Genomic DNA, 27,452 nt, shown 5'->3' with positions numbered 1-27,452 from the left:
TCCACAGGGCAGAGAAGTATGCCTGCGCAGGAGCATGATGCCAGGGAGCCTGTGTGGATGATGCAGGGTTGTGTCATCCACACGAAGCAAGCAGCAGGGCGGTAATCGTAAGAAGATGGGAGACGCCGGACCAAGACCAGCAACACTGATCGGACCAGACCACCTCACAGCTGAGTATAATAAAACTTATTTTTCAGTTCTTCCAGGTTGGGCTGGGGCTTATATACAGCATTATAGAATGTGGTGGCTGTATCTTATATCAGCTAAAACTGCTGACAGGTTCACTTTAAAGGGAACCTGTCAGCAGGATTGTGCTCAGTAAACTACAGACATTGTTAAATTGGTGCTGTTATGCTGATTAAAATGATACCTTGGTTAATTAAATCCACCTTGTGGTTGTTGTTTTAATCTGTATTTGCAGTTAATGCGATTCTCGTGCTATGGGGTGGGCCTTTGTGGTGCTCTGCTTACAAATACATCTCTATGGGCTTATGACAGGTCAGTGATCCTTCAGTGACCTGCCTCCTATTTTACATAATGCATATAATATTGCATATAATATTGTGTAGAAAAGAAGTAAAATAACATTCATCACGCACGGCGCCTGGGCTGTATCATGATACAATGAATAATATGCATATATTCATTTATGACTATATAATACTCTTTATGCATCAAATGGCCAAGTTCTCCAAAAAATATGACATAGTGGTCATGGCAGATTTCAACTATCCGGACATTTCTTTGGAATCTCTCTCAGGTAAAACAAACAGGTCAAACAAATTCTTATCCTCTCTTGCTGACAACTTTATCTCCCAAAGGCAGGGGAGAAAACAAGGGGAACTGCTACCTTGGATCTAATCCTCATAAACAGGGAGGAAATGGTTGAGGAGGTAAGAGTGGCTGGGACCCTAGGAGGTAGCGACCATGCTATTTTAGAATTTAGACCTGTGAAGACTCAGACTTCAAGGTTAGATTTCAGAAGTTTTAAGTGACTCAGAAAGAGAATCGGACGGATCCAATACCTGGATATTCTTAAGGACAAAAATGTGCAGGAAGGATGGGAAATATTGAAAAATGAGAATCTCAAAGCGCAATTGTTAACAATACCAAAAAGAGGGAAGAATACAAAGCATTAAGGAAACCAGGATGGATGAACACAGAACTTAAAGACATGCTAAAAAGGAAGAAATAAATGTTTATAAAATGGAAAGAGGGAGACATATCTAAAGAAGAATATAATGCTGTCTGCAGAACCTGCAGGCACGAATCAGATTATTAAAGCTGACAACGAATTAAGGCTTGCAAGAGATGTCAAAAGCAATAAAAAGGATTTTGGGGATATGTCAAAAGTAAAAGAAAAGTCAAAGATGCTATAGGATTTTTACAGGATGAAAGTGATGAAATGGTAAGACAGGATGTTGAGAAGGCTGAACTTTTAAATTCCTATTTTGCATCTGTTTTCTCTCAGAAAGGAAATGTAACATCAACTGATCTTCACTGATCTTCCTATTATAGGAATAGAAGAATCCAGGATATCTATAAACAGAAAGATAGTGAGGAAACACTTAGCTGACATAAATGAATTCAAGTCTCCAGGTCCAAACGAATTACACCCCAGAGTACTGGAGATAGCAGAAGAATTTTTAGAACCACTCTCCATAATCTTTGAAAATTCTTGGAGAACTGGAGAGGTCCCAGAAGACTGTAGAAGAGCAAATGTTGTTCCTATCTTCAAAAAGGGGAAGGTGGACCCAGAGAACTATAGGACGGTGAGTCTGACTTCTAAACCAGGAAAGATCTTTGAACAAATTATTAAACAATATGTATGTAAGTACCTGGATAAGAATGAAGTGATTAACCAGAGTCAGCATGGGTTTGTTATTATGACAGAATCACTGACTGGGTGGATCAGAGAAATGCTGTAGATATAGTATATCTTGACATCAGCAAAGCATTTGACAAAGTATCTCACACCATCCTTATTGAAAAAATGACTAAGTATGGAATGGACAAGGAAACTGTTAGGTGGATTGAGTGGATTCACTGGCTTAGTGATCGGACCCAAAGAGTGGTGGTAAAGCCTGCACATCCAGTTGGGAGAATGTCTCAAGTGGGGTACCACAGGGTTCTGTCATGGGCCCTGTATTGTTCAACATCTTCATCAATGATTCAGATGAAGGAATTGAGGGCAAACTGATTAAATTTGCTGATGACTCAAAGTTAGGAGGGATGTCTAATACTAGAGAAGAGAGAGAGAGGATTCAAAAAGATATACTGTACAGACCAAAAGTTTGGACACACCTTCTTATTCAAAGAGTTTTCTTTATTTTCATGACTATGAAAATTGTAGATTCACTCTGAAGGCATCAAAACTATGAATTAACACATGTGGAATTATATAATTAAGAAAAAAGTGTGAAACAACTGAAAATATGTCTTATATTCTAGGTTCTTCAAAGTAGCCACCTTTTGCTTTGATTACTGCTTTGCAACTCTTGGCATTCTCTTGATGAGCTTCAAGAGGTAGTCACCGGAAATGATCTTCCAACAGTCTTGAAGGAGCTCCCAGAGATGCTTAGCACTTGTTGGCCCTTTTGCCTTCACTCTGCGGTCCAGCTCACCCCAAACCATCTCGATTGGGTTCAGGTCTGGTGACTGTGGAGGCCAGGTCATCTGGCATAGCACCCCATCACTCTCCTTCTTGGCCAAATAGCCCTTACACAGCCTGGAGGTGTGTTTGGGGTCATTGTCCTGTTGAAAAGTAAATGATGGTCCAACTAAATGCAAACCGGATGGAATAGCATGCCGCTGCAAGATGCTGTGGTAGCCATGCTGGTTCAGTATGCCTTCAATTTTGAATAAATCCCCAACATTGTCACCAGCAAACACCCCCACACCATCACACCTCCTCCTCCATGCTTCATGGTGGGAACCAGGCATGTAGAGTCCATCCGTTCACCTTTTCTGCGTCGCACAAAGACACGGTGGTTGGAATCAAAGATCTCAAATTTGGACTCAGCAGACCAAAGCACAGATTTCCACTGGTCTAATGTCCATTCCTTGTGTTCTTTTTAGCCCAAACAAGTCTCTTCTACTTGTTGCCTGTCCTTAGCAGTGGTTTCTTAGCAGCTATTTTACCATGAAGTATAAATCCTACACAAACCACGGAGATATAATCCACAAGAAATATATATGTATTGTGGCAGGGCTAAGGGTCGTGTAATCGATGGGAGATATGTGTCTCATAAATGGCTTGTCTCTATAATGTAAGGCAGAAGTAAAGCATAACAGATATTGTTATTGTTTTTGTTTGAAGGACCTGTGGTGAGGTCACAGTCAGGTGACCAGTCAGCTGCTGGGAACGTGGGTGTGGCTACAGCCTTATAATGTGGCCTGCTCCTGAACCAAGGAGTTGTGTGTGGGGAGGACTAAACCTCCCATGTGTGCTGAGACTCCTGCTCTGAGTCTACAACTATGGACATTGTGTTATTTTGCCTGAGCTAAATGGCTATTTGTTTGCTGTTACGTTGCCTTGTACGTTTATGCCGTGAATAAACTGCAAGCACTGTGGAAGAACCTGTCTCACATTTGTCTCCCGCTGCACCTAAGCGAGCCACATCCCCACAATTGGTGGTATACGTGCGGGCAGCGGTCCCAGCAGAGACTTGAGACAGTTGCTGCATGTCCTGGGTGAAGTTTGCAGCGGGGCAACAAGCATTGCCTGGAATCATGGAGGACCTCATGAAACACCTGGTCCAGTCCCAGGCACTGCAGCAGGAAACCAACAAGCTGTTGTTACAGCAGATCCAGCAAAGCCAGCAGGAGCAGCGGCAGCAGTTCCAGCAAAGCCAGCAGGAACAACGGCAGCAGATGCAGCTTCTGGCAACCGCCATCCAGGAGGGCAGGACGAGCGCCCCAACCCCAGGTCGGGCTGATGCCACCGACGTCGAGAAGGCGGTAAGACGCGCATTACAAAAAATGACCCCTGAGGATGATGTGGAGGCCTTCCTGACGGTGTTTGAGAGGGTGGCTGAGAGGGAAAAACTTCAGCCAGAGCGGTGGGCGGAGGTACTGGCCCCTTACCTAACGGGGGAGCCCCAGAAGGCGTACTTTGACCTGACGGTACAAGATGCCAGAGAGTATCCCAAATTAAAAGCGGAAATTCTCGCCCGCTTGGGGGTAACAATGACTACCAGGGCACAGAGAGTGCATCGTTGGGCCTATCACCGGGACAAACCCCCGCGCTCCCAAATGTTTGACCTGTTGCACCTGGTCCAGAAATGGCTGCAGCCGGAGTCGGCTTCCCCTGCACAGATGGTAGAGCGAGTTGTGATGGATCGGTTTGTGCATTCTCTGCCGAGACCTCTACAGACTTGGGTTGCCCAGGGTGATCCCCAAAATGCTGATGAACTGGTTGGGCTGGTCGAGAGATACCAGGGGATGGAAGGTTCCTTGGGGAAGCAGCCCATTCCATATTGGGGGTCCCAGCAGGGGGCGGAGTCACAAAAAGGGGTGGTGCGTCCAAGGTCAAAAGGGGCGGGGGAGGCGGTGCCCAAGGTCCCCTCGGGTGTTATTTGCTGGAAGTGTCATGGGCCAGGACATATAGCGGCCCGTTGTCCCCAGACCACCGAGCAGATGGACTGCAGCATGGGACGCCGTAGTTCATACTACGCATATCCAGCTTGCAGTGTGAACTCGCTACCTAACAAGGGGCCACAAGCGTGTCCCGTGAAGGTGAACGGTCGAGCAGTAATGGCGCTTCTGGACTCCGGGAGCTTGGTGACCCTTGTGAGGGCCAGTTTTCCTCTAAACATACTCCCGGGTAAAAAGATTGGTGTTCGGTGCATACATGGCGATGCAAAGGACTACCCTATGGCTAGGGTGAAGATTGAAACGGCGCATGGCACCGAGTCGCATGAAGTTGGCGTTGTTCGAGACTTGTTGCATCCCATAATTATTGGCCGGGATTTCTGTCTGTTTTGGGATCTGTGGGGGATGGGTTCTGAGTGTGCTAGCAAGAGCAGGGAACCAATCCACCCCACTGAGGTATCGCCACCACCAGAGGCAGACGAGTTCCCTTTATGTGTCCTTGTTGGGGATGAAGAGGAAGGGTCCCCTGTACCTGACATCCCGGAGTTAGGGGTGGCCGGGGAGAATTTTGGGACTGCCCAACATAGGGACCCCACACTAAGGGAAGCCTTTAACAATGTCACCGTCATTAATGGGGTTGCACAAGAGCCGGGAGCAGACACAAGGTTTCCCCATTTTATGTTGAGTGGGGAATTGTTGTACCGGGTCACGAAAATAAGGGAGGAGGTGGCAGAGCAGTTAATAGTACCAGGCCCCTATAGACGAAAAGTGTTGGACATGGCCCATTCACACATCTTGGGGGGACACCTGGGGGTGGAAAAAACCCAGGAACGGATTGTACAGAGGTTCTATTGGCCTGGGTGTCACCGGGAAATAGTAAACTATTGCAGGTCCTGCCCGACATGTCAGTTAACTGCCCCCACATCTCATTTTCGGAACCCTCTTGTGCCACTGCCCATTATTGAGGTGCCATTTGAGAGAATTGCCATGGACTTGGTCGGTCCCTTAGTTAAATCAGCTCGGGGCCATCAGTATATATTAGTCATCCTGGACTATGCCACACGCTATCCTGAGGCCATTCCCCTGAGAAACTCCTCTGCGAAGAGTATAGCCCGTGAGCTGGTCCATGTGTTTTCCCGGACGGGTTTGCCGAAGGAGATCCTGACCGACCAGGGGACACCTTTTATGAGCAAGGTGATGAGAGAATTGTGCAGAGTCTTGCAAATTTCCCAGCTGAGGACTTCAGTGTACCATCCACAGTCAGATGGCCTTGTTGAGAGGTTTAACAAGACCCTGAAGAGCATGCTGAGAAAAGTCATAGAGGAAGATGGTAGAGACTGGGATTGTCTCTTACCGTATTTACTGTTTTCTATCCGTGAAGTTCCCCAGGCCTCCACGGGGTTCTCCCCCTTCGAGCTTCTGTACGGCCGGCATCCGCGAGGTCTCCTAGATATAGCCAAGGAAACCTGGGAAGCCGAAGTCACGCCCCACAGAAGCGTCATTGAGCATGTGGCACTGATGCAGCAGAGGGTTGCAAAGGTGATGCCCATTGTTAAAGAACATCTCCGCCAGGCACAAGAGGCTCAGGCCAGGGTCTACAACCGGTCAGCCAGAGTGAGGCAGTTCAATCCGGGAGACCGAGTTCTCATGCAAATCCCGACGGTGGAAAGTAAGTTCTTGGCCAAGTGGCAAGGGCCATATGAGGTGGTGGAGAAACTGGGAGACGTAAACTACAAGATCCACCAACCCGGAAGACGGAAGCCATACCAGGTTTACCATGTTAACCTTATCAAGCCGTGGCAAGATAGAGAGCCAGCGGTAACTCCGTGCTTGCTGGGCAACCTAGAAGGGGAGGTTGGAGCCGTTACCATAGCGGAGACTCTATCGAAGGCCCAGAAGCAGCAGTGCCGGGAGTTACTCCAGAAAAACCGGGACCTGTTCTCAGAGTTGCCGGGGTGCACGAAGGTGGTGGAGCACGAAATTCTGACCGAGCCACATGTGCGGGTGAACGTGAAACCATATCGTATTCCTGAGGCCCGGCGAGAGGTAATCTCCAAGGAGGTGCAGCGTATGTTGAAGCTCGGGGTCATTGAGGAATCCAAGAGCGGCTGGTCGAGCCCGATTGTCCTGGTCCCAAAACCTGATGGTGAATGGAGGTTCTGCAACGATTACCGGAAGCTGAATGAGGTCTCCAAGTTCGACGCTTATCCCATGCCACGCGTTGATGAGCTCATCGAGAGACTTGGACCTGCCAGGTACATAACCACTTTGGATCTGACCAAGGGATATTGGCAGATCCCCATGGCACAGGAAGCCAAGGAGAAGACGGCATTCTCCACACCAGACGGGTGCTTCCAGTATGTCCGGATGCCGTTTGGCCTACAGGGAGCTCCAGCAACCTTCCAGAGGGCGATGGATAGAATCCTTGCACCTCATAAGCTATACGCTGCTGCATACCTGGATGATATCGTCATCTTTACCCCGGACTGGGAGACTCACCTGGAAAAGGTCCAAGCAGTGTTTGACGCTCTAAGAGAGGCAGGGTTTACAATAAACCCGAAGAAGTGTGCCTTGGGGAGAGAAGAAGCCAAGTACCTCGGATATGTAGTGGGGCGTGGCGAGATCAAACCCCAAATCAATAAAGTGGAGGCAATTCAAACATGGCCGAGACCTCTGTCAAAGAAGCAAGTTAAAGCCTTCCTGGGGATTGTGGGATATTACAGGAGGTTTATCCCAAACTTCGCCACAATGGCTGCACCTCTAACTGATCTGCTTAAAGGGACAAAGTCAGTGATGGTCAGCTGGTCCGAAGAAGCAGAGTCAGCCTTCCAAGAAATGAAGGGAGCGCTTTGTAAGCAACCCGTTTTGGTGGCCCCAGACTTTAAACGTGAATTTGTCCTCCAGACAGATGCCTCAGATGTCGGGGTAGGAGCTGTCCTTTCCCAAGAGATACGTGGGGAGGAGCATCCTGTTCTCTACTTGAGTAGGAAGTTGACTTCTTGTGAGAGAAATTACTCAGTTGTAGAGAAGGAGTGTTTGGCCATAAAATGGGCAGTGGACACATTACGGTACTACCTGGTGGGACGGAAGTTTAGGTTAATATCCGACCATGCCCCACTCAGGTGGATGAGGGAAACCAAGGGCAAGAATGCTAGGGTCACCCGCTGGTTCTTAGCCCTACAAGACTTCAGCTTCCATGTAGAGCATAGGGCCGGGAAGCTACATGGGAATGCCGATGCCCTCTCCAGAATCCCTTGCCTGGTAGGTGAAAGTGCCAAGCCCCACGGCTTTAGGCAGAGGGGGGAGGTATGTGGCAGGGCTAAGGGTCATGTAATCGATGGGAGATATGTGTCTCATAAATGGCTTGTCTCTATAATGTAAGGCAGAAGTAAAGCATAACAGATATTGTTATTGTTTTTGTTTGAAGGACCTGTGGTGAGGTCACAGTCAGGTGACCAGTCAGCTGCTGGGAACGTGGGTGTGGCTACAGCCTTATAATGTGGCCTGCTCCTGAACCAAGGAGTTGTGTGTGGGGAGGACTAAACCTCCCATGTGTGCTGAGACTCCTGCTCTGAGTCTACAACTATGGACATTGTGTTATTTTGCCTGAGCTAAATGGCTATTTGTTTGCTGTTACGTTGCCTTGTACGTTTATGCCGTGAATAAACTGCAAGCACTGTGGAAGAACCTGTCTCACATTTGTCTCCCGCTGCACCTAAGCGAGCCACATCCCCACAGTATATAATAAAAATATTTTATTATTACAAATACATAAAGGCTAGTACAAAATACAGACAAATGACAAAAGTGCTCATACAAGGCTCACATGTGGTAACCGTTAGCAACACCCTATATAGCAGATTGGGTAATGAATATATGTGAAGTGATGAATCACTATACTGCCAACATGTTTATATCATAATGATATTATATATGCATAGTGCACAGATCCGTATCATAGCGATATTGTATATGCATTATGCACAGGACACCATATAGCGAAAACAACACTAACACACTCCAAACAGTGATTAAATAAAACGTGATGCAAAAGGTTAATATCATACCCATATGGTAACTGCAGGTGAGCGCGGCACAAGGCAGAGCAGCCCCGACGCGCGTTTCGCGTGGGCTTCCTCGGGGGGCTGTGTCTGCGTGTTGGACATATGGGCATTTTATGTAGGAGATCCAGGTGTATATGATTATCAGCGCCATTATCGGCGCATGCGCAGTGTCAGCCGCCCATGTGACCGGAAGGCAGAGGGAAATCCCTCATGACGTCAATAGCCTCCCGTGTCACCGCTAGCCGCCGGAGAATTGAATCATGGGAGCCGCCGCACTGGGCATGCGCACACACACTGAGGCCACCATCTTTGATGTGGGCAGAAAAGAGGGCATAGATATCGCTATATCCAATGTCGATGGAGACAATATTAAGGTGAAAAAAGATGTAAATACCACAAAGTCTCATATTAATGAGAATAGTAATAAAGTGTAGCAGTGACAATCTATTATAATAGAACAAGCAATAAAGAATAAAAAATAAAAAATAATAAATAAAATGTATAAAGATCACCCCTGCGAAACAACCACACATAAATATAAATATAAATATATGTGAAACATAGATACTAGGATAGTACTAATAAAAACCCAGAAAAAAAAAAAAAAAAAGAATTATATTGTAAATGACAAACAATATATATAGTACATAGTGATAATATATCAACATGTAAAGATAGGATAAAAAGGCCCCCCATATAGAATAGTCAGCCCAATAATGACAGGACCGCTTCAGGATGGCCGTATCTTGAATAGCCGATTATTCCGAATCCACTCGATGATCCCCAATCATAAGATACTCCGAACATCAGACAATGATGGAATGAATACAATGAGCAGAAATACTAAATAAACAAAAAACAACAACACACAAATTAAAATCCAAAAAATCGGGACACAATTCATATAAGAATTACTTACAAAAAAGATGCGAAACTCAACTGCTCGTTCAAACCTAAAGGACTCATAGTCCCTAGGACAATGATCCAACGACATTCCACTTGTGCCAATAAACGTTTCATATCCCCACCCCTAATGCCGCATCTAATTCTGTCTATCCCAAAGACCCGCAAGTCACCGGGGTTAGATTTATGATGTATTTTAAAATGTCGTGGCACAGTTTTTAGAAGTGTAATGTCCTCCACCTCCTTTGCTGCTATGATATCTCTGACATGCTCACGAGTGCGAATTCTCAATTCGCGTGATGTCAGGCCCACATACAAAAGATTACAAGTACACTTTGGCACATAGACTACAAATGTAGTACTACATGAAATATACTCTGTAATTTTAAAACCTTTTTGACCATCAGCAGACATAAAGGAAGTGGTACGGACATGATTTCGGCATGCTAGGCAATCCCCACAGGGATAAAAACCCCATTTTCTTTTGCCAGCTCCAAAGGGATCAGGTTTTTTGGGGACATAATGACTCTGTACCAGAATATCTCTCAGATTCCTGCTTCTCCTAGCCGTCATGAGGGGAGAATCCGAGAGATATCTGGACAGTGTCTGATCAGTTTTTAATATTGGCCAATGTCTTTTGAGAATCGATCTCATGGTCTCCCACCTGTGATTGAATGTGGATATAAACCGGATTCTTAGATCTTCTTTTTTGACCTTCTTATTCATTACAAGCAGTTCAGTCCGTTTAGAATTTCTCGCGCGATAATATCCTCTCTTAATACTCCTCTTACTATATCCCTATATGTTTATTTAGTATTTCTGCTCATTGTATTCATTCCATCATTGTCTGATGTTCGGAGTATCTTATGATTGGGGATCATCGAGTGGATTCGGAATAATCGGCTATTCAAGATACGGCCATCCTGAAGCGGTCCTGTCATTATTGGGCTATTCTATATGGGGGGCCTTTTTATCCTATCTTTACATGTTGATATATTATCACTATGTACTATATATATTGTTTGTCATTTACAATATAATTCTTTTTTTTGGGGGGGGGGTTTTATTAGTACTATCCTAGTATCTATGTTTCACATATATTTATAATTATATTTATGTGTGGTTGTTTCGCAGGGGTGATCTTTATACATTTTATTTATTATTTTTTATTCTTTATTGCTTGTTCTATTATAATAGATTGTCACTGCTACACTTTATTACTATTCTCATTAATATGAGACTTTGTGGTATTTACATCTTCTTTTTTCACCTTAATATTGTCTCCATCGACATTGGATATAGCGATATCTATGCCCTCTTTCCTCCCATATCAAAGATGGTGGCTTCAGTGTGTGTGCGCATGCCCAGTGCGGCGGCTCCCATGATTCAATTCTCCGGCGGCTAGCGGTGACACGGGAGGCTATTGACGTCATGAGGGATTTCCCTCTCCCTTCCGGTCACATGGGCGGCTATGGGCGTTGCTTTGTGGCGTCTTGCCTGACACTGCGCATGCGCCGATAATGGCGCTGATAATCATATACACCTGGATCTCCTACATAAAATGCCCATATGTCCAACACACAGACACAGCCCCCCGAGGAAGCCCACGCGAAACGCGCGTCGGGGCTGCTCTGCCTTGTGCCGCGCTCACCTGCAGTTACCATATGGGTATGATATTAACCTTTTGCATCACGTTTTATTTAATCACTGTTTGGAGTGTGTTAGTGCTGTTTTCGCTATATGGTGTCCTGTGCATAATGCATATACAATATCGCTATGATACGGATCTGTGCACTATGCATATATAATATCATTATGATATAAACATGTTGGCAGTATAGTGATTCATCACTTCACATATATTCATTACCCAACCTGCTATATAGGGTGTTGCTAGCGGTTACCACATGTGAGCCTTGTATGAGCACTTTTGTCATTTGTCTGTATTTTGTACTAGCCTTTATGTATTTGTAATAATAAAATATTTTTATTATATACATATATATTTCTTGTGGATTATATCTCCGTGGTTTGTGTAGGATTTATAGTATAGTGGAGTTTCCTGAGTCATTTCAATGTCCAAAATGAAGGTTTTTTACCTATATTAGAAATGGATATGTATCGGTGGTTTATATTATCTATTTTACCATGAAGGCCTGATGCACAAAGTCTCCTCTTAAGGCTAAGTGCCGACGTACTTTTTTGCCCTGCAGATTTTTCCGCTCAGAATTGAAGAAATCTGCAGGTCAAATGACCTGCATTTTTCCTGCAGATTTCTTCCATTTTTCTTGCAGTTTTCTTGCGGTTTTTGTGCGGTTTTCCCCTGCGGATTTAGAGAATGGAGCAGGTGGAAAACCGCACAAAAGAAGTGACATGCTGCATATTTTGAACCACAAGAAAACTGCGCGGAAAAATCCGCAGCGTCTGCACAGCGTTTTTTTTTTCTATTGACTAACATGCTACTGTACATCACAATGCGGTATGCAACGTTTCTGCGTGGTAAAATCCGCTGCAGATCTGCTGGATATCTGCATCGTGTGCACATGGCCTGCCAGTTGTTGTAGAGATGTGTCTGCTGCTAGAACTCTGTGTGGCATTGTCCTGGTCTCTAATCTGAGCTGCTGTTAACATGCGATTTCTGAGGCTGGTGACTCAGATGAACTTATCCTCCGCAGCAGAGGTGACTCTTGGTCTTCCTTTCCTGCGGCGGTCCTCATGTGAGCCAGTTTCTTTGTAGCACTTGATGGTTTTTGCCACTGCACTTGGGGACACTTTCAAAGTTTTCCCAATTTTTCAGACTGACTGATCTTCATTTCTTAAAGTATTGATGGCCACTCGTTTTTCTTTACTTAGATGCTTTTTTCTTGCCATAATACAAATTCTAACAGTCTATTCAGTAGGACTATCAGCTGTGTATCCACCAGACTTCTGCACAACACAACTGATGGTCCCAACCCCATTTATAAGGCAAGAAATCCCACTTATTAAACCTGACAGGACACACCTGTGAAGTGAAAACCATTTCTGGTGACTACCTCTTGAAGGTCATCAAGAGAATGCCAAGTGCAAAGCAGTAATCAAAGCAAAAGGTGGCTACTTTGAAGAACCTAGAATATAAGATATATTTTCAGTTGTTTCACACTTTTTTGTTAATTATATAATTCCACATGTGTTCATTCATAGTTTTGATGTCTTCAGAGTGAATCTACAATTTTCATAGTCATGAAAATAAAGAAAACTCTTTGAATGAGAAGGTGTGTCTAAACTTTTGGTCTGTACTGTAAATAAACTGGAGCAGGGGGCAGCAACTAACAGAATGGTTTTTAACAGGGAAAGTGTAAAGTACTACATCTGGCAATAAAAATGAAAAAAGCATATACAGAATGGGAGGAATAGGGCTAAGCAACAGCTCATTTGAAAAAGACTTGGGTATACTGAACATGAGTCAACAGTGTGATGCCGCAAAGAAAGGCAAATGCAATTATGGGATGTAATAACAGAAGTATACAGTCTAGATCACGTGAAGTCATTATTGCCCTCTACTCCTCTTTAGTCAGACCTCATCTGGAATACGGTGTCCAGTTTTGGGCACCACATTTTCAAAAAGACATCAACAAACTGAAGCAAGTTCAGAGAAGAGCAACCAGAATGGTGACCAGTCTGCAAACCATGTCCTATGAGGAAAGGTTGCAGGATTTGGGAATGTTTAGCTTGCAAAAAAAGAAGACTGAGAGGAGACTTAATAGCTGTCTGCAAATATCTGAAGGGCTGTGACATTGGAGAAGGATCATCTTTATTCTCATTTGCACAAGGAAAGACTAGACGCAATGGGATGAAACTGAATGGGAGGAGACACAGATTAGATATTAGAAAAAACTTTTTGACAGTTAGGGTGATAAATGAGTGGAACAGGCTGCCACGAGAGGTGGTGAGTTATCCTTCAATGGAAGTCTACAAACAGAGGCTGGACAGACATCTGTCTGAGATGATTTAGTGTATCCTGCTTTGAGCAGGGGGTTGGACCAGATAATCCAGAGGTCCCTTCCAACTCTACGATTCTATGACTTAGTCATATAGTATTGTGGGCAGAAAAAAAAATATTTTCATCAAAATGATGCCAGTGGCCGCCCCTGCGCAGTGGCATCTATTGCATTCTGATTGACGCTACTGTGCAGGTGCCGCCACTGACTCAGGAAATTTGCTAGAGAAAAAAAAAATTGGCTCCATCAAAATAGCGCTGGCGGCGCCTGCGCAGTAGCATCTATCGCCATCCAGCGCCATTTTAATGGAGCCCATTTTTCTTTAGCAAAATGGCACCAGCGACGGTGCTATCTTGAAGGAGCCAATTTTTTTTTGCTCCCTACAATACTACATGACTAAATCATAAATGAATATATGCATATTATCCATTGTCTCATGCTACAGCAAAGGTGCCAAAGCCTGCACCTGAGTGATGAATGTTAATTTATTTTTTCCCACACAATATTCTATGCAGTATGTAAAATAGGAGGCAGGTCACTGAGGGATCAGTGACCTATCATAAGCCCATAGAGATGTACAGTATATGTAAGCAGATCACAACAAAAAGCCCCACCCACAACTCCACCTTGAGGCTGCCCCCGGAGCATGAGAATCTCATTAACTGAAAACTGCAAATAAAGATTAAACAACAACCACAAGATGGATTTCATCAACCAAGGTATCATTTTAATCAGTTTAAAGGGAATCTGTCACCCCTTTTTGAGATATCATATAATGATATCATTCAATAGTGTGTCACATAAGGATTCTCTTAGTACTTTTGCTTCCCCCTGACCCCGCACCTTTCATGCATCGATACCTTTTTTATCGGTTCAGATGTATGTAAACTGCCGCTGTCCGGTCCGATGGACGGGGCTTATTCAACTGCTCCCCCTCCTCCCTGTCTTGCTCTACACAAGAAGAAATGCGTAGAGCAAGACAGGGAGGGGGGAGCAGGTGAATAAGCCCCGCCCATCGGACCGGACAGCGGCAGTTTACATACAACTGAACCGATATAAAAAAGGTATTTATGCATGATAGGTGCGGGGTCAGGGGGAAGCAAAAGTACTAAGAGAATCCCTATGTGACACACAATTGAATGATATCATTATATGATATCTCAAAAAAGGGGTGACAGATTCCCTTTAACTGCACCGAACTGACACTGTCTGTAGTTTACTGAGCACAATCTTGCTGACATGGTTCCCATTCAAACAGAAATGCAAAAATTATTGCAACCACTCATAAGTAGGTTTTCGTATAAGGCTCCTGGATCTTCGTCCGCTTTCGTCAGACAGCAGATCAGTTCATCCATACAGATAGTACCTCATAATTTAATCCTTCTCTGGTTTTCTTTCTTATTAGAGGACTATAAAGTAAGTTCCTGTGGATTTGTGTTTGTAGCACATCTTGTCTGACACAAACGGACTAAGTACCCCGACCATTTGTCCCAAATTTTCCTACAATGAAGATTCTTTATTTAAAAGCTCATCACTTATTATATATGCACAGTAGACACTTGGGCCTTTCTATAGTAAAAACGTTTCTTCACAGGAGATGTTATTTTCTTAAAGTCAGGCCTATATTTTCCAAAAGTCATAACCATGAGTGATGGGAACATGTGCATAGCAACTTCAGTGTGTCCTTCAATTCATACATCGAAGTGGAAGAAAATGTCCTGATAAATACCTAGTACAGGGCAATATTAAAAAAATGATTCTCTAATGGGACTCCCCAGAATGAGTCTTATTACAACGAATTCCTCTTGAAAGTTCAAAACTCAGGGAACACTGGTCAGGAGTAAATACTGACTGCAGAAAGAGCACTGTATCCCCCCTGACGGCATCTCTAAACTTTACACTCACTCAAGTTTCTTCTAATTCTGATTCTTGGAACAAACACACAAAACCCTCCGAGCTTCTCTATACGTGTGTTGTGTGGGGCGTTGGGTACTGTTATCTAAACTGAGAGGACAAGACAGCCACAAGAAGGAGATACAGCCACAGAGGAGACAGCAGCTCGAAGGACATAGACCTCATAGAGCAGTAGTGTGGGGACACTTATTCTAGGGGGCTACGGTTTCTTCTTGCGGAAACCGCCAGTTGACATAATTGAACACTAATATCATATTTTTATTTTTTCAATCATTTAATACCAGTATTTAACACAGTGTTTACATAGGATAGATACTGTACATAGGAAGCATCAAGGTGAGATCTTGTGGAGGACACTTGTATGTGGACCTGTTACTATTGCTCCCTGATATTACTAAGTTATCAACTGATTATAGTTGTGAGTAACACAGACTAGGGCGTATGATGAATGCAGATGGAAAGCCAGTCCCCCTGCGCTGCGTGCTCATGACCATCAGTATGGGGGTCCTCCTGGTTCTTCTCAGTGCCTGTCCTGCCTGTACACATAGGAACAGAGGATCTAAATTTGAGGTAGGTCTTTTTATATATTTTATACAGTATTGAGTTACATTTATGTAATGTAAGCTATACCCTGAAGGCGAAGCTACATGGTGTATTTGTTAGAACCATGGGGAAACCATCTGGATGACCATCCTAAGTGCTCAGTGCCCATAATTAGGAATGATCTTTCATTCTTTGGCTAGGGTCACACCAGTGTATTTTCTCCTATCTGAGAAAATCGGGCTGATAATGTTAAGCAAACTTTGAACGGAGTTTGATTAGAGTGTGATCTAATTTTCTCAGATGAGAAGATGGAAATTTTTTTTTACCAACTACTCCAGTCTTGTCAGTTTGTGAAAATCGGACTAAACTCAGGTGTCATCCCTGTGGAGTCCGATGTTTTCTACGGACTCATTGACTTGCATATGAATAACGGTCAAACTTGGGCATGCTTTTTTTCCTCGGAACAGCTCGGTCCGAGGCAAACATTGGACATGTCAACAACCCCATAGAATAACATTGATTCGAGTGAGATCCCATGTTTTGTCGATTTCACTTGTACCAAAAATAAGGTCATCTGTACAGCCCTTTTAGTGATATATTAATGGTACATTAAAACTCACTAAGCTGAGTATTAGTAGGGGCAGTATATGGAAATGTACCATAAATTACCACCCCTGGTACACCCATCATGATTAAATCCCATTACCACCCTCCACTATCCATATAATTTAAGAGGATAGTAAAACAAAAGTTGGAATGTTAAGAGGAAATAATGTCACTTATTTCAAGTTCTGTGATCTCCAATTATTCTTTCTGCAACTTTACATCAGTGTTACAATTTTGGGAGGTATAACAATAAAAAAATTTTTTAAGGTTTAACCATTTATTCTTGTTTCTTTATATAAAGGATATACATGTAAATTTGATATACACAAGAAGATTGAGATTTGCTTTTTTGCAGATCTGTCAAATTTGTAAAAGGTTTGATGACCACAATCTCTCCACACAGACGTTCAGAAACTTCCGGCTTTAATGAACAAGTTGGAGGTTGGACAGACACTTTCTACAAGCCTTGTTCTTTGTACCAGCTGGTAATGGAGAGGGCATCAGATAGATAGGAGGAGGTGTCAATTACAGTGCAAGGCAGAATGGCGGCTCAGTGATTCACTAGAGTCCTGGGTCCACATTCCACCAAAGAGAACATCTGCAAGGAGTTTGCATGTTCTCCCTATACCCTACAGGGAAGAACCTCTACAAAATCAAACATCATCGTTTCCAATACATAAGAAATGTATGGATATTCTGTGACTGATAAAGCAATATTAGAATATTTTTTCCTATGTAGGATACCATTATCACACCTCTACCCTCACCGGACATTACACCCCCACAAAAGACAGACACCACAGTAGAGAAGATATCGCGGAAAGGGACAGGAGAAAATACTCCCAAGTTGTCTCCCAAATACTCCTGGCTGTTCTTTCTCAAGCACGCTGACCGCGAAGCCAAAAACAAGAGAAGGGGGCATGAGGACTCTTCACGAGTAAGATATATTATATGTATTACTATTGTATGGATGCTTATGTGATACAATTGTTATTTCACTGGAAGAGAAAGGGGTAAGGGATCCATGAGATTAGAAATAAGTATTTGGTATATTTATTCCAAAACAGCACTATTCTTATCCTTGGGTTGTGTGTGCACGTTTGCTCTATGAAAGTGAATGATATAAACACGACTCATGGTCAAGAATTATTTGTGGCAGTGACCCAGTGTCAAACCTTCAATTTTTGGTATTTCAGACTAATGTTAGAACATTTTGGTATTGTGGGGTAGTAGATTTTTGCTCAAAAGTCAATTTTAAATCGAGTGGACAGTAGTGCAATGTCTTCAAAGAGTGGACGACCCCTTTTCTTAAATAGTTTTCTTTTAAAGTGAACTCATTAGGCCTACTAGGCATCAGATACTCTGTAATATTACATAGTTGTCAATTCGGTGCAGAAAGTGAGTTTTTTAAGCTGCGTATCTTTGAAAAATTGCGAGTAACTTTCTGGGCACAGTAATGGTGCAACATCAAAAACTCACCAAAAGCTCATTGTGTGAACGTAGCCTTAGGGCTTCTATATTATAGTAGACCAGAATTAAGCTTTTTCATAATAAAATTCTTGCATACTCTCAGAATCATCACACTGGCCCTATCGGCCCTCCGGCACCCTCATGGCATCACAATCAAGCCATCAATCATGTTTCCAGGGAGAAGAAACTTTCCCAATTTCTGCAATTACTGAGCGGTGAGTAGGTAAAAAATGGATAAAACTAATAGTTTGTTACTGTCTAATGCTGATAAGTAGGTAACATAAGAACATGCTTATAGGGGCTGCAGTACATTAGGTACCACAGTGCCATCTTGTACACAGCTACTACAGTAATACATCCGATTCTTTCATCATATTCTCATTGCGTAGAATAACTGATAAAGCTAAGCCATATATTGCACAAGTCCCATTTTATCTAGTTGTGCATCTTACGTGCAGCAGTAAACACTCCCAGATCAGCCACAGTACATGTTCACACAATGGAGATTATTCTGCCTAACTCCTGCATGAATCCTCCAGTTTTATAACAGCTTTCAAGTGACCAAAACACTGTGCGGAAATGTAAATCCACAGCGTGGTCACTATTGTGACAATTTATGGTGGAAAAACTTCAGATTAGCTCGGTTGAATCCCTATGGAGTTATTATTATAGCGCCATTTATTCCATGGCGCTTTATATGTGAGGAGTGGTATACATAATAAAAACAAGTACAGTAATCTTGAACAATACAAGTCACCGACTAGTACAGAAGGAGACAGGACCCTGCCCGCGAGGGCTCACAATCTACAAGGGATGGGTGAGGATACAGTAGGTGAGGGTAGAGCTGGTCATGCAGTGGTTTGGTGGGTCGGTGGTTACTGTAGGTTTTAGGCTTGTTGAAAGAGGTGAGTCTTCAGGTTCCTCTTGAAGGTTTCCACGGTAGAGGAGAGTCTGATATGTTGGGGTAGAGCGTTCTAGAGTAGGGGGGAAGTCTTGTATGCGATTGTGGGAAGAGGAGATAAGAGGGTAGTAGAGAAGATCTTGTGAGGATCGAGGTTGCATGTAGGTAAGTACCGGGTGACAAGGTCACAGATGTATGGAGGAGACAGGTTGTGGATGGCTTTGTATGCCATGGTTAGGGTTTTGAACTGGAGTCTCTGGTTATTGGGGAGCCAGTAAAGGAATTGACAGAGGGGAGAGGCCGAGGAATAGCGGGGGGACAGGTGGATTAGTCGCGTTAATTCAAGTGTGGATCCACTGGTCATCCCACAGCAAAAATTTGAGTTTCAGCTGCGTATTAGCTAAAACATTTGATAAAATTTATTGATAAACTCATCAGCTTCTCTTTTCTTACATAAATGATAGATCTATGAAATCACTCATTTATAATGACTTGCAAAAGCATTTACCCCCCTCCTTGGCATTTTTCAGGTTTTGCTACCTCACAACCTGGAATTTCAGTTTTGTTTTTTGAGGGTTTGCATCAGTTCATGTAAAGAACATGCCTACAACTGTGAGCATTTGGTTTTATTTTTATTGTGAAGCAAACAACAAATAAGACAAAAACAACTGAAGACTTCAGTGTGCATAACTATCCACCCTCCTAGAGTCATTACTTTGTAGAGCCTCTTTTTGCAACAATTACAGCTGCATGTCGCTTTGGATATAGCTCTTTGAGTTTTCCACATCTTGCCACTTGGATGTTTGCCCATTTCTCAAGGCAAAACTGCTCCAGCTCCTTCAAGGTAGATGGTTTCCTCTGAACAGCAATTTTCAAGTCTGTCCATAGATTCTCACCAGGTTTCTCTGTGGGGATGGTGTTCTTGGGGTGTTGGTTTGGCGCCAGACACAGCGTTTACCTTGAGCAAACTCAAAACGAGCCTTACAATTTTTGTGTGTAGCCCATTCTTACATAAAAGCCACCTCTATGGAGTGTACAGCTTATTGTGGTACTCCAGACTATGCTTGGAAACTCTGCAGCTCCTTCAGGGTTACCTTTTGTCTCTGTGCTGCGTCTCTGCTTAATGCCCGCCTTAACGGGGCAGAGAGTTTTGGTGGGCCGCCCTCTCTTGGCAGGTACCGTGTTCTTTCCATTTCATGATACTGGATTTGATGGTGCTCCGAGGATTCATCAGAGATTAGGTTATTTTTTTTATAACCCAACCCTTAGTTGTATTTCTCAACAGCTTTGTCCCTGCCTTGTTTGGAGATCTCCTTGGTCTTCGGGGTGTTTGGTTAGTGGTGCCACTTGGTTAATGGTGTTGCAGCCTCTGTGACCTTTCAGAAAAGCTGTGTATATACTGACATGTGACACTTAGATTGCATGCAGGTGGACCTCCTGTCACTAACCATGTGACTTATGAAGGGAACTGCTTGCAAAATAATTTTTATGGGCTTTATTGCAAAAGGGGTGATTACATATACACATGCCAATTTTTAGTTATTTGATCACATACATTTAATTTATGCCTATATTATTCTCACTTCACATCACCAAGATAAGACTATTTAGTGCTGATGTATCACGCACAAATTGGATTACAAAAATATTTAAACACAAGTTGTAATGTAACAAAATAAGTAAAAAGCCGAGGGGGTTAATACTTTCACAAGCCACTGTATATTCCTCCAATTTTTTATTTTATTATTTATGTTTTTATTATTATTTATGAATGGTTATGTAGCACTAACATGGTTCTGCACCAGTGAACAGAGATTGTCATATCAATTTTTGTCCAAGTGTATCTCGCATCTACACTACATATGGTCTGTTTGACAAACCAATGTCATCAAGTCATTAATGAATGAGCAAAGCTTTAAAATCATGGTTCTCAGCAGCACCTCTGTCCAGTAGATGTGCTGCCAACGTGATATTTTCTGAACACAGCAAGATTGTATTAACCATCAATCTGCACGCACAAAATTCTGCTTTGGCCCATCTAATTAAAAAACCTTGAACAACGTTCATTTAACTGCTGCAGTCGGCTACTCTAATTGTACCTTATCACACTGGGAGTTATTCCATAGGAAGTCACGGAGGTGAGGAGCGTTGCACCAGCAGATACCTGTCATTTGTGCGTGTCCTGGAAGTTATCAGCCAGCATATACAGTATCATCAGCACCACTCACCTTTTGACGTGGAAGTGAATGATGCTCCTATTAAGGCTAGGAATCCAATACTCTTAAACAGAGCTAGCCACTGAGTTACTGGGTTATACTAAATCCAAAAACTAATGTTAAGTGTGCAATCCTCACATGGCAATAAGCAGAGATTTTGATATTTGATACAGTAGGGTTACATTCATTATGTTTTTGCTATCTTGTGGCATATGGCAATGTTTTCTCAGGCAAAGTTTTTCAAAATGGCGCAGGGAGTTCATGAATTTAGCACAAAATAAAAAATTTTGTTCATTTTTATCTTTGACCGGTTTTGTGATATTTAAGCACAAAAAGTAGTATGTTTCGCTAAATGGAGCAAAATTTGGGCCAAAATATCTGTTGTATATAAAATAATTCTAGGGGGAAACTGGGGTAGATTTGCACCAAATCTTGAGACTTTTTTTTTTTCTTCTAAAGTCGCTATTGATAAATCAGCTGGAAACTCAAAGCCCTGCCTACAATGGTGATCATAAAAGAAAAAGTTGAACACAAAATAAACTTTAAAAAATAAGTGCAAATTAAAATAAGAATTAGGTGCAAGTGAAAAACAGCAAAAGCCTAGACGAAAAAAGACACAAATATAATGATGAATTGGGCCCAAAGTGTATTAGAATCTTTTCATTAAAGAATTACTGGTATTATACCTTGCAATACATTAGAGATAATATGCTTGTGCTATAAAAATACTACATTTAATTTCCTGGCAGATATGCTTGTGAAACAGAAGGACAGAGATCATCTTCCTCCAACTGTGCTCCCTGCAAAAGTGCTCGCAGCCTTTACCTGCAGGACAGTCGGTGATATTCTCGTGGATGCCGGAGAGATGAAGGAAATTCAGAATTACCAGAAGGTGAGGGCTGGGCAAATAAGTAGAAGGAAGATAAAACCCCCGACCCTGCAATATATCCCTTCAAATCCATGGGCTTTTGAACCTATTGTGGCAGAAGTTCTGCCAGGTATTACCATGTTGGCCTATATTTATTAAAAGTCACTGTTCTGAAAATACAGATTGCAGGTTTAGTCTGGGGCTACACGGTGACTTTTGCCACTCGACCAAAGACTGCTGTATGGCTATGCTACATCACAGCATAGTGCACGTAAAGGGGTTGTGTTGTGACCCGTAAGGTACCACGAAAAGCAATTAACAAAGAGTCTGATTGAGTTGAATATTTTGCAGATTGTTAGTCAAGTTACCTTACTGGTCAAAATGCGGCACCATTCACTTACACTATGCTGCGACATAGCAGCGCCACACAGTAATCTCTGGCCAAGTGACCGGTGTTGTGGGCAAAGTCGCAGTATAGCCATCTATCCTTCATAAGAAACACCACCACAATCTCTCCCGTTTGTAGCGCATTCATCTGGACCATCCTTCCCGTCCCGTATTTTCCTATCACTATACTGACAGTGGCTGTAAACCAGGGGCTTGTTTTTCCACAGTGTGCCTTTAGACTAAAAATATTCTTACAAAGCCATCCTTCGTGATCCCCTTACAGTGCCATCACACATTTACCTGTCTGCTTGCAGCCTCTTTTAGAAGGATCATTTTACCGAGGCGCTGGTCTGAACTTAACCAGTGGTCGGTATACGGCTCCATTCACCGGACTCTATGCCTTCTACGCAAGACTCCAGATTGGTGAGTGACAGAACAGGAAAGAACATCGCGTTGGAGTAATGATGTCCATGGTGACAGACAGCTGATTAATAATTTATTCCTGAGGCTTCAGGTACATGACCATATTACAGATCCATAATACAGCACCCATACTGAACTGTCACTGGCCCACCGACTGAATATAGAAACCATGTGAAAGAAAGTGTGTAGAGTTTAATCAGGTCTCATATTATAGTGGTAACCCCTTTACAAACATTCTTCTATGGGAGAACATGGCACCTGGGGGAGGAACCTTACGGCTGCCAATCTAATGTCTATGGCAATATGGAACCTTGTGTGCTACTGGTCAGCCTATATCCACATATCAATGGTTTGTGCATGGGCCCTTGTTTACATGAGAAAAATCCATTAATATGCCATGATCTTTGCATATTATGAACATTCACATCTTTAGAAAGGCATTGAGTCTAATGGCAGTGAGGGTCCAACTGCTGAGACCCCACTGATCACACTGCCACCTCATGGAATCTCTATACAACTGCTTGAAATAGTGAAGTGCTGCTCTTTGCCATCTCCATCAGTTAATCGAATCAAGCAGCACAGCTCAATAGTCACTCTAAACTAGTGGGGATTATAATCCCGTTTTGGGTACAAGCTGTTGGACCCCAAAAAAGTAGTTAAGGACCCCTTGCACAGGAGATATCCTGTTAACATCATAAAAGCCCTTGAACCCTTCATGCCAGTTTTTTTCTGTCCATTTTTTCAAGAGCCATAGCTTTTTCATTTTCCCACCTGTATAAGGGATTGTTTTTTTGTGTGTGGCAAGCTGATGTTTTTATTGATCCTATTTTGGGAGTACATACAACATTTTGAAGCATTTTTGTTGTTTTTGGAGGGAGGGCAATAAAAGCAATTTGGCATTTATATTTAGGTCTTCACATTTACCACTTAAATTACTGAATTTTGTATTTTCATAACTCTTACTTTAACTACATTATCAAATATGTGTATTTTTTCAAAGTTTAATTTCTTTACTACCCCTTTAACAATAATTAAAAAGAAAATGTATTAAAATTTGAAAAGAAAAAATTGCAATTACTTTATTTTTTAGTCCCCTTAGGGTAGTTGAACTTGCAATAACTTTTTTTTCCTGTATAAAGCCCAGCCACAGGGTAAGATGGCAGCCATGGGGGCCTTCAGAAAAAACCTGACCGCCAGTTCAAAACATCGCGGAGACCTGACGTAAACAGGCACATGCACACACTGGTGATTGCGCTATTTACATTGTGTCGATAGCGGCATTTAAGTGCTTTAATAAAGTGACTGAAGCAAATTCCGGTAGCGGCTGTTACAGGAAGATGCCATCTGCTTAGTACAGCTGCCATCTCTAGGGTACAGTGTGGACTCATCTCCTCAAACATCAGAGCTCCCTTCATCCTAATGAGGTTGTTACAGTAGCAAATACATTTTTTCCCCAATTGGATGAATGGAACTGTCACAAAATTTCTAAAACGTGTAAAGCTACCCAAACTGAAAAATTGTTTTGTACAAAAGGTAAATCATGGCATCCAAAAAAAAAAAAAAAAAGAAAAATTTTAAAAAATCCATGTACGATGTATAAACGATCATCTATGTAAATGGGGTCACAGGCTCATTTGTATTTGCAGATTTTCAGAACAAAGCTCGGCACAGGGATCCGATGGGTTTTCTGCGTGTGCAACTCTGTATCCGGTCCCTCTGCCAGGAAAATTTGTAAGTTAACAGTGAATTGGATCATATAAAAAGTACTGGTTCCCGATTAGTAAAATCTAAACAGATGCTTTTCCTCTAGGTCCTTGCAGCAAAGTCACAGTTTCAACAGCAGGGAGGTTGCCGCTACAATTACATTGAATGGGGTACTGTACATCCAGGTAAAGAACAGGAAAGACCTCCTGATCGATCTATCAGACACTTACTTTGTATCACAGTATTTGCAAAGACTGCTATACAACTGCAAATTGTGAATTAACGCTAAGGGTATGTGCACACACTGCAGATTGGGGCAGCATGGTGGCTCAGTGGATAGCGCTGCAGCCTTGCATCGCTGGAGTCCTGGGTTCAAATCCCACCAAGGACAACATCTGCAAGGAGTTTGTATGTTCTCCCCGTGTTTGAGTGGGTTTCCGCCAGGTACTCCGGTTTCCTCCCACAGTCCAAAGACATACTGATAGGGAATCTAGATTGTTTCCTCCCACAGTCCAAAGACATACTGATAGGAATCTAGATTGTAAGCCCCATCGGGGACAGCGATGATAATGTGTGCAAACTGTAAAGTGCTGCAGAATATGTAAGCGCTATATAAAAAAATAAAGTTTATTTATATTTATTCTGCTGCAGATTTGCAGGTAAAATGACTTGCGTTTTTCCCCTGCATTTTGACACCTGTACAATGGAGCAGGTGTCAAAACGCAGTGGAATCCGCAGAAAGAATTGACATGCTGCGGATTTGAACCCGCAGGGAAAAATCTGCTGCAGATCCGCTGTGGATTTGCAGCAGAACCCGCAGCGTGTGCACACACCCTTATAGGTCAGTTCCTGAGCGTTCCTTATATTGACTACAGTCCCCATTGTGTTTCTGTGGCCCCTTTCAGATAAGTGTAATGTTGGGGTTTATACTGCACTATAGTTACAGCAATGGGATCTTTCATAAAAACCAAAGTTAGGGGACCACCGAGGCCTATATTACTCTAACTCTGTTTCTTAACAGTTTTGATGCTGACCTGCCGGGCTACATTTTCTGCTGTAAAAATGCAAAAAAAAAAAAAAAAAAAGCTGTAAAAATTTGCTGCAATGTTTCTCAGTGCTTGAAGAATACTATTCGGGCCCATTCACACCGCATTTTTATTGCCGACTTCTTGAGGAAGATTTTGGAGCTTCAACTTCCAAAGATCAGCAAGAACATTGTGTGATCGACGCTTAAGGATCTTGCAGTATGGTTCTACGTTTTACAGGATCACTAACTCTAACCCTGCTTTATTCCCCATAGGCGGGCCAATACGTGTCACTTTTCTTGGAGAACAGGATGGAGTCTTGGCTCATGCTGGTGAAGGACTCAGATTTCAGCGGCGTGCTCTTGGGACAGTGATCCATGATATTCCTCTATTTTTAATTCAACTACAAGGGGATATCCACAACATCCAGGAGCCTTTATATTTTATAATATAAGAAATTGCAAATAAATATTTTCTAACTTAATGTATGATGGCTGCAGAGCTACTGGGATATTTCACGGTTTATATTTGATGTACTTCTACAAAATAAAGTGTGCAAATCAAAATGGTTTTCTGTAGCTACAAAGCAGGCAACCCACGGATGTTCTGATCTATCATTAAGGATCATGTTAAAGGAGTTGTGCCAACTCAATACGTTATCTATACCCAGGATACGTGGCTGCTCGCTCAGGGGCTCACAGCTGGGAGCTCCTAGATCCAGAGAACCATGAATGGCGCTATGGCTGCCCACCTGCACCTCAGCTCATCGTCTATGGCAGGGACCAACCACCTATGGCTCGCAGAACTACCAACTTGGTGCATTTGCATCAGGTCTAGCAAACCGCTATGAAGTGCAGGCGTCCAGATGGTGACTATTGTGAGTGGTCCTACACAGAAGAACAGATCTGGATGCTCATATTGCAAATACATGGCCATTAGTCCATAACATTTTCAATGTGATAAGTTAAGACCTTGTGCTTCTGTATTGTTTATATATGTAAAAAATACTGATTCAATCAAAAATACACAAAAACCATGACATGATGGTAAAAAGTGTTAGATGTTAATGCAATTTACCACCTTCTCAACATGTGGTGTACATGTATGTAAGATGTATGGAGCAGGCTCAGGAGCTGAGCCCGCTCCATACAGGTTAGGTGCCATCTGTGTCATACTACTGATACCTGCCTCTAACAGCAACAATCAGAGCCAATTTCAATCGTTGCTGCTTAAATGCCACTGCCAATATCACCAACAGCAGCATTTAAAGGGAACCTGTCACAAGAAAAAACACTACTAACCTGCAGATGTGGAGCTAATCTGAAGGTTAAGGTTAATAGTGTTAGTAACCTTCCTGGCACCTGCACTTAGCCAAATCCTAAAATGGAAAAAAATTAACTTTATTATCCCTCATAGCATTCCGGTTTCAGTCACTGCTTTGAGTCTCCGCTCTAAGTGTACAGAGCAGCCCGCTGTAACCGCATCATCGGCCCTGACTGACACTCACTCTGCACTGGGGCACAGCGGTCAGTCAGGGCTGAGGGCGCAGTTACAGCTGCCGCTCTCTATACCTAGAGCCATAACTGAACCGGCGCCACACAGTAACTGAAAATGGAATGCTGCAGGGGGAATAAAGTGAATTTTCTCCCTGCAGCGTACGACTAAGCACAGGCGCCAGGCAGGTTAATAACGCTATTAACCTGCAGACTAACGTCATATCTGCAGGTTAACAACCCTTTCTTTCTGATGACAGGTTCCCTTTAACTGGTGCGACGCTGGTGGGGCTTCCCTTCTAATCGTAGGGTGTAGATAGGATGAAATCACCGCCATATTTGCAATTTTTAAAAGACCTTCA

General features: G+C 42.9%; 1 protein-coding gene across 1 annotated transcript; it reads left to right on the top strand.

The window, feature by feature from the left end:
* The first annotated feature begins 15,895 nt into the window (after window positions 1-15,895).
* On the top strand, window positions 15,896-26,110 carry LOC141095292 (adipolin-like). The gene is made up of 8 exons (XM_073581228.1): window positions 15,896-16,024; window positions 17,343-17,540; window positions 18,177-18,288; window positions 21,940-22,082; window positions 22,760-22,868; window positions 24,515-24,599; window positions 24,679-24,757; window positions 25,873-26,110. Exons 1-8 carry the CDS (start codon window positions 15,896-15,898, stop codon window positions 25,969-25,971), a joined length of 954 nt encoding a protein of 317 aa, XP_073437329.1. The 3' UTR covers window positions 25,972-26,110.
* Window positions 26,111-27,452: the final 1,342 nt, after the last annotated feature.

Source organism: Dendrobates tinctorius, unplaced genomic scaffold, assembly GCF_039654945.1.
Source record: "Dendrobates tinctorius isolate UK_male_01 unplaced genomic scaffold, ASM3965494v1 ptg000069l, whole genome shotgun sequence".
NCBI classification, from domain to species: domain Eukaryota; kingdom Metazoa; phylum Chordata; class Amphibia; order Anura; family Dendrobatidae; genus Dendrobates; species Dendrobates tinctorius.
The sequence above is the reverse complement of the archived record's forward strand: the minus strand, read 5'-3'. Positions and strand labels throughout refer to the sequence as shown.

Excerpts from the sequence above, each read along its gene's own strand:
- LOC141095292 (XM_073581228.1), top strand. The coding sequence starts at position 15,896 with ATGATGAATGCAGATGGAAAGCCAGTCCCCCTGCGCTGCGTGCTCATG. Across the intron at positions 22,083-22,759 it reads AAATTCAGAATTACCAGAAG|CCTCTTTTAGAAGGATCATT; the intron begins GTGAGGGCTGGG and ends GTCTGCTTGCAG. Across the intron at positions 24,600-24,678 it reads TCCCTCTGCCAGGAAAATTT|GTCCTTGCAGCAAAGTCACA; the intron begins GTAAGTTAACAG and ends CTTTTCCTCTAG.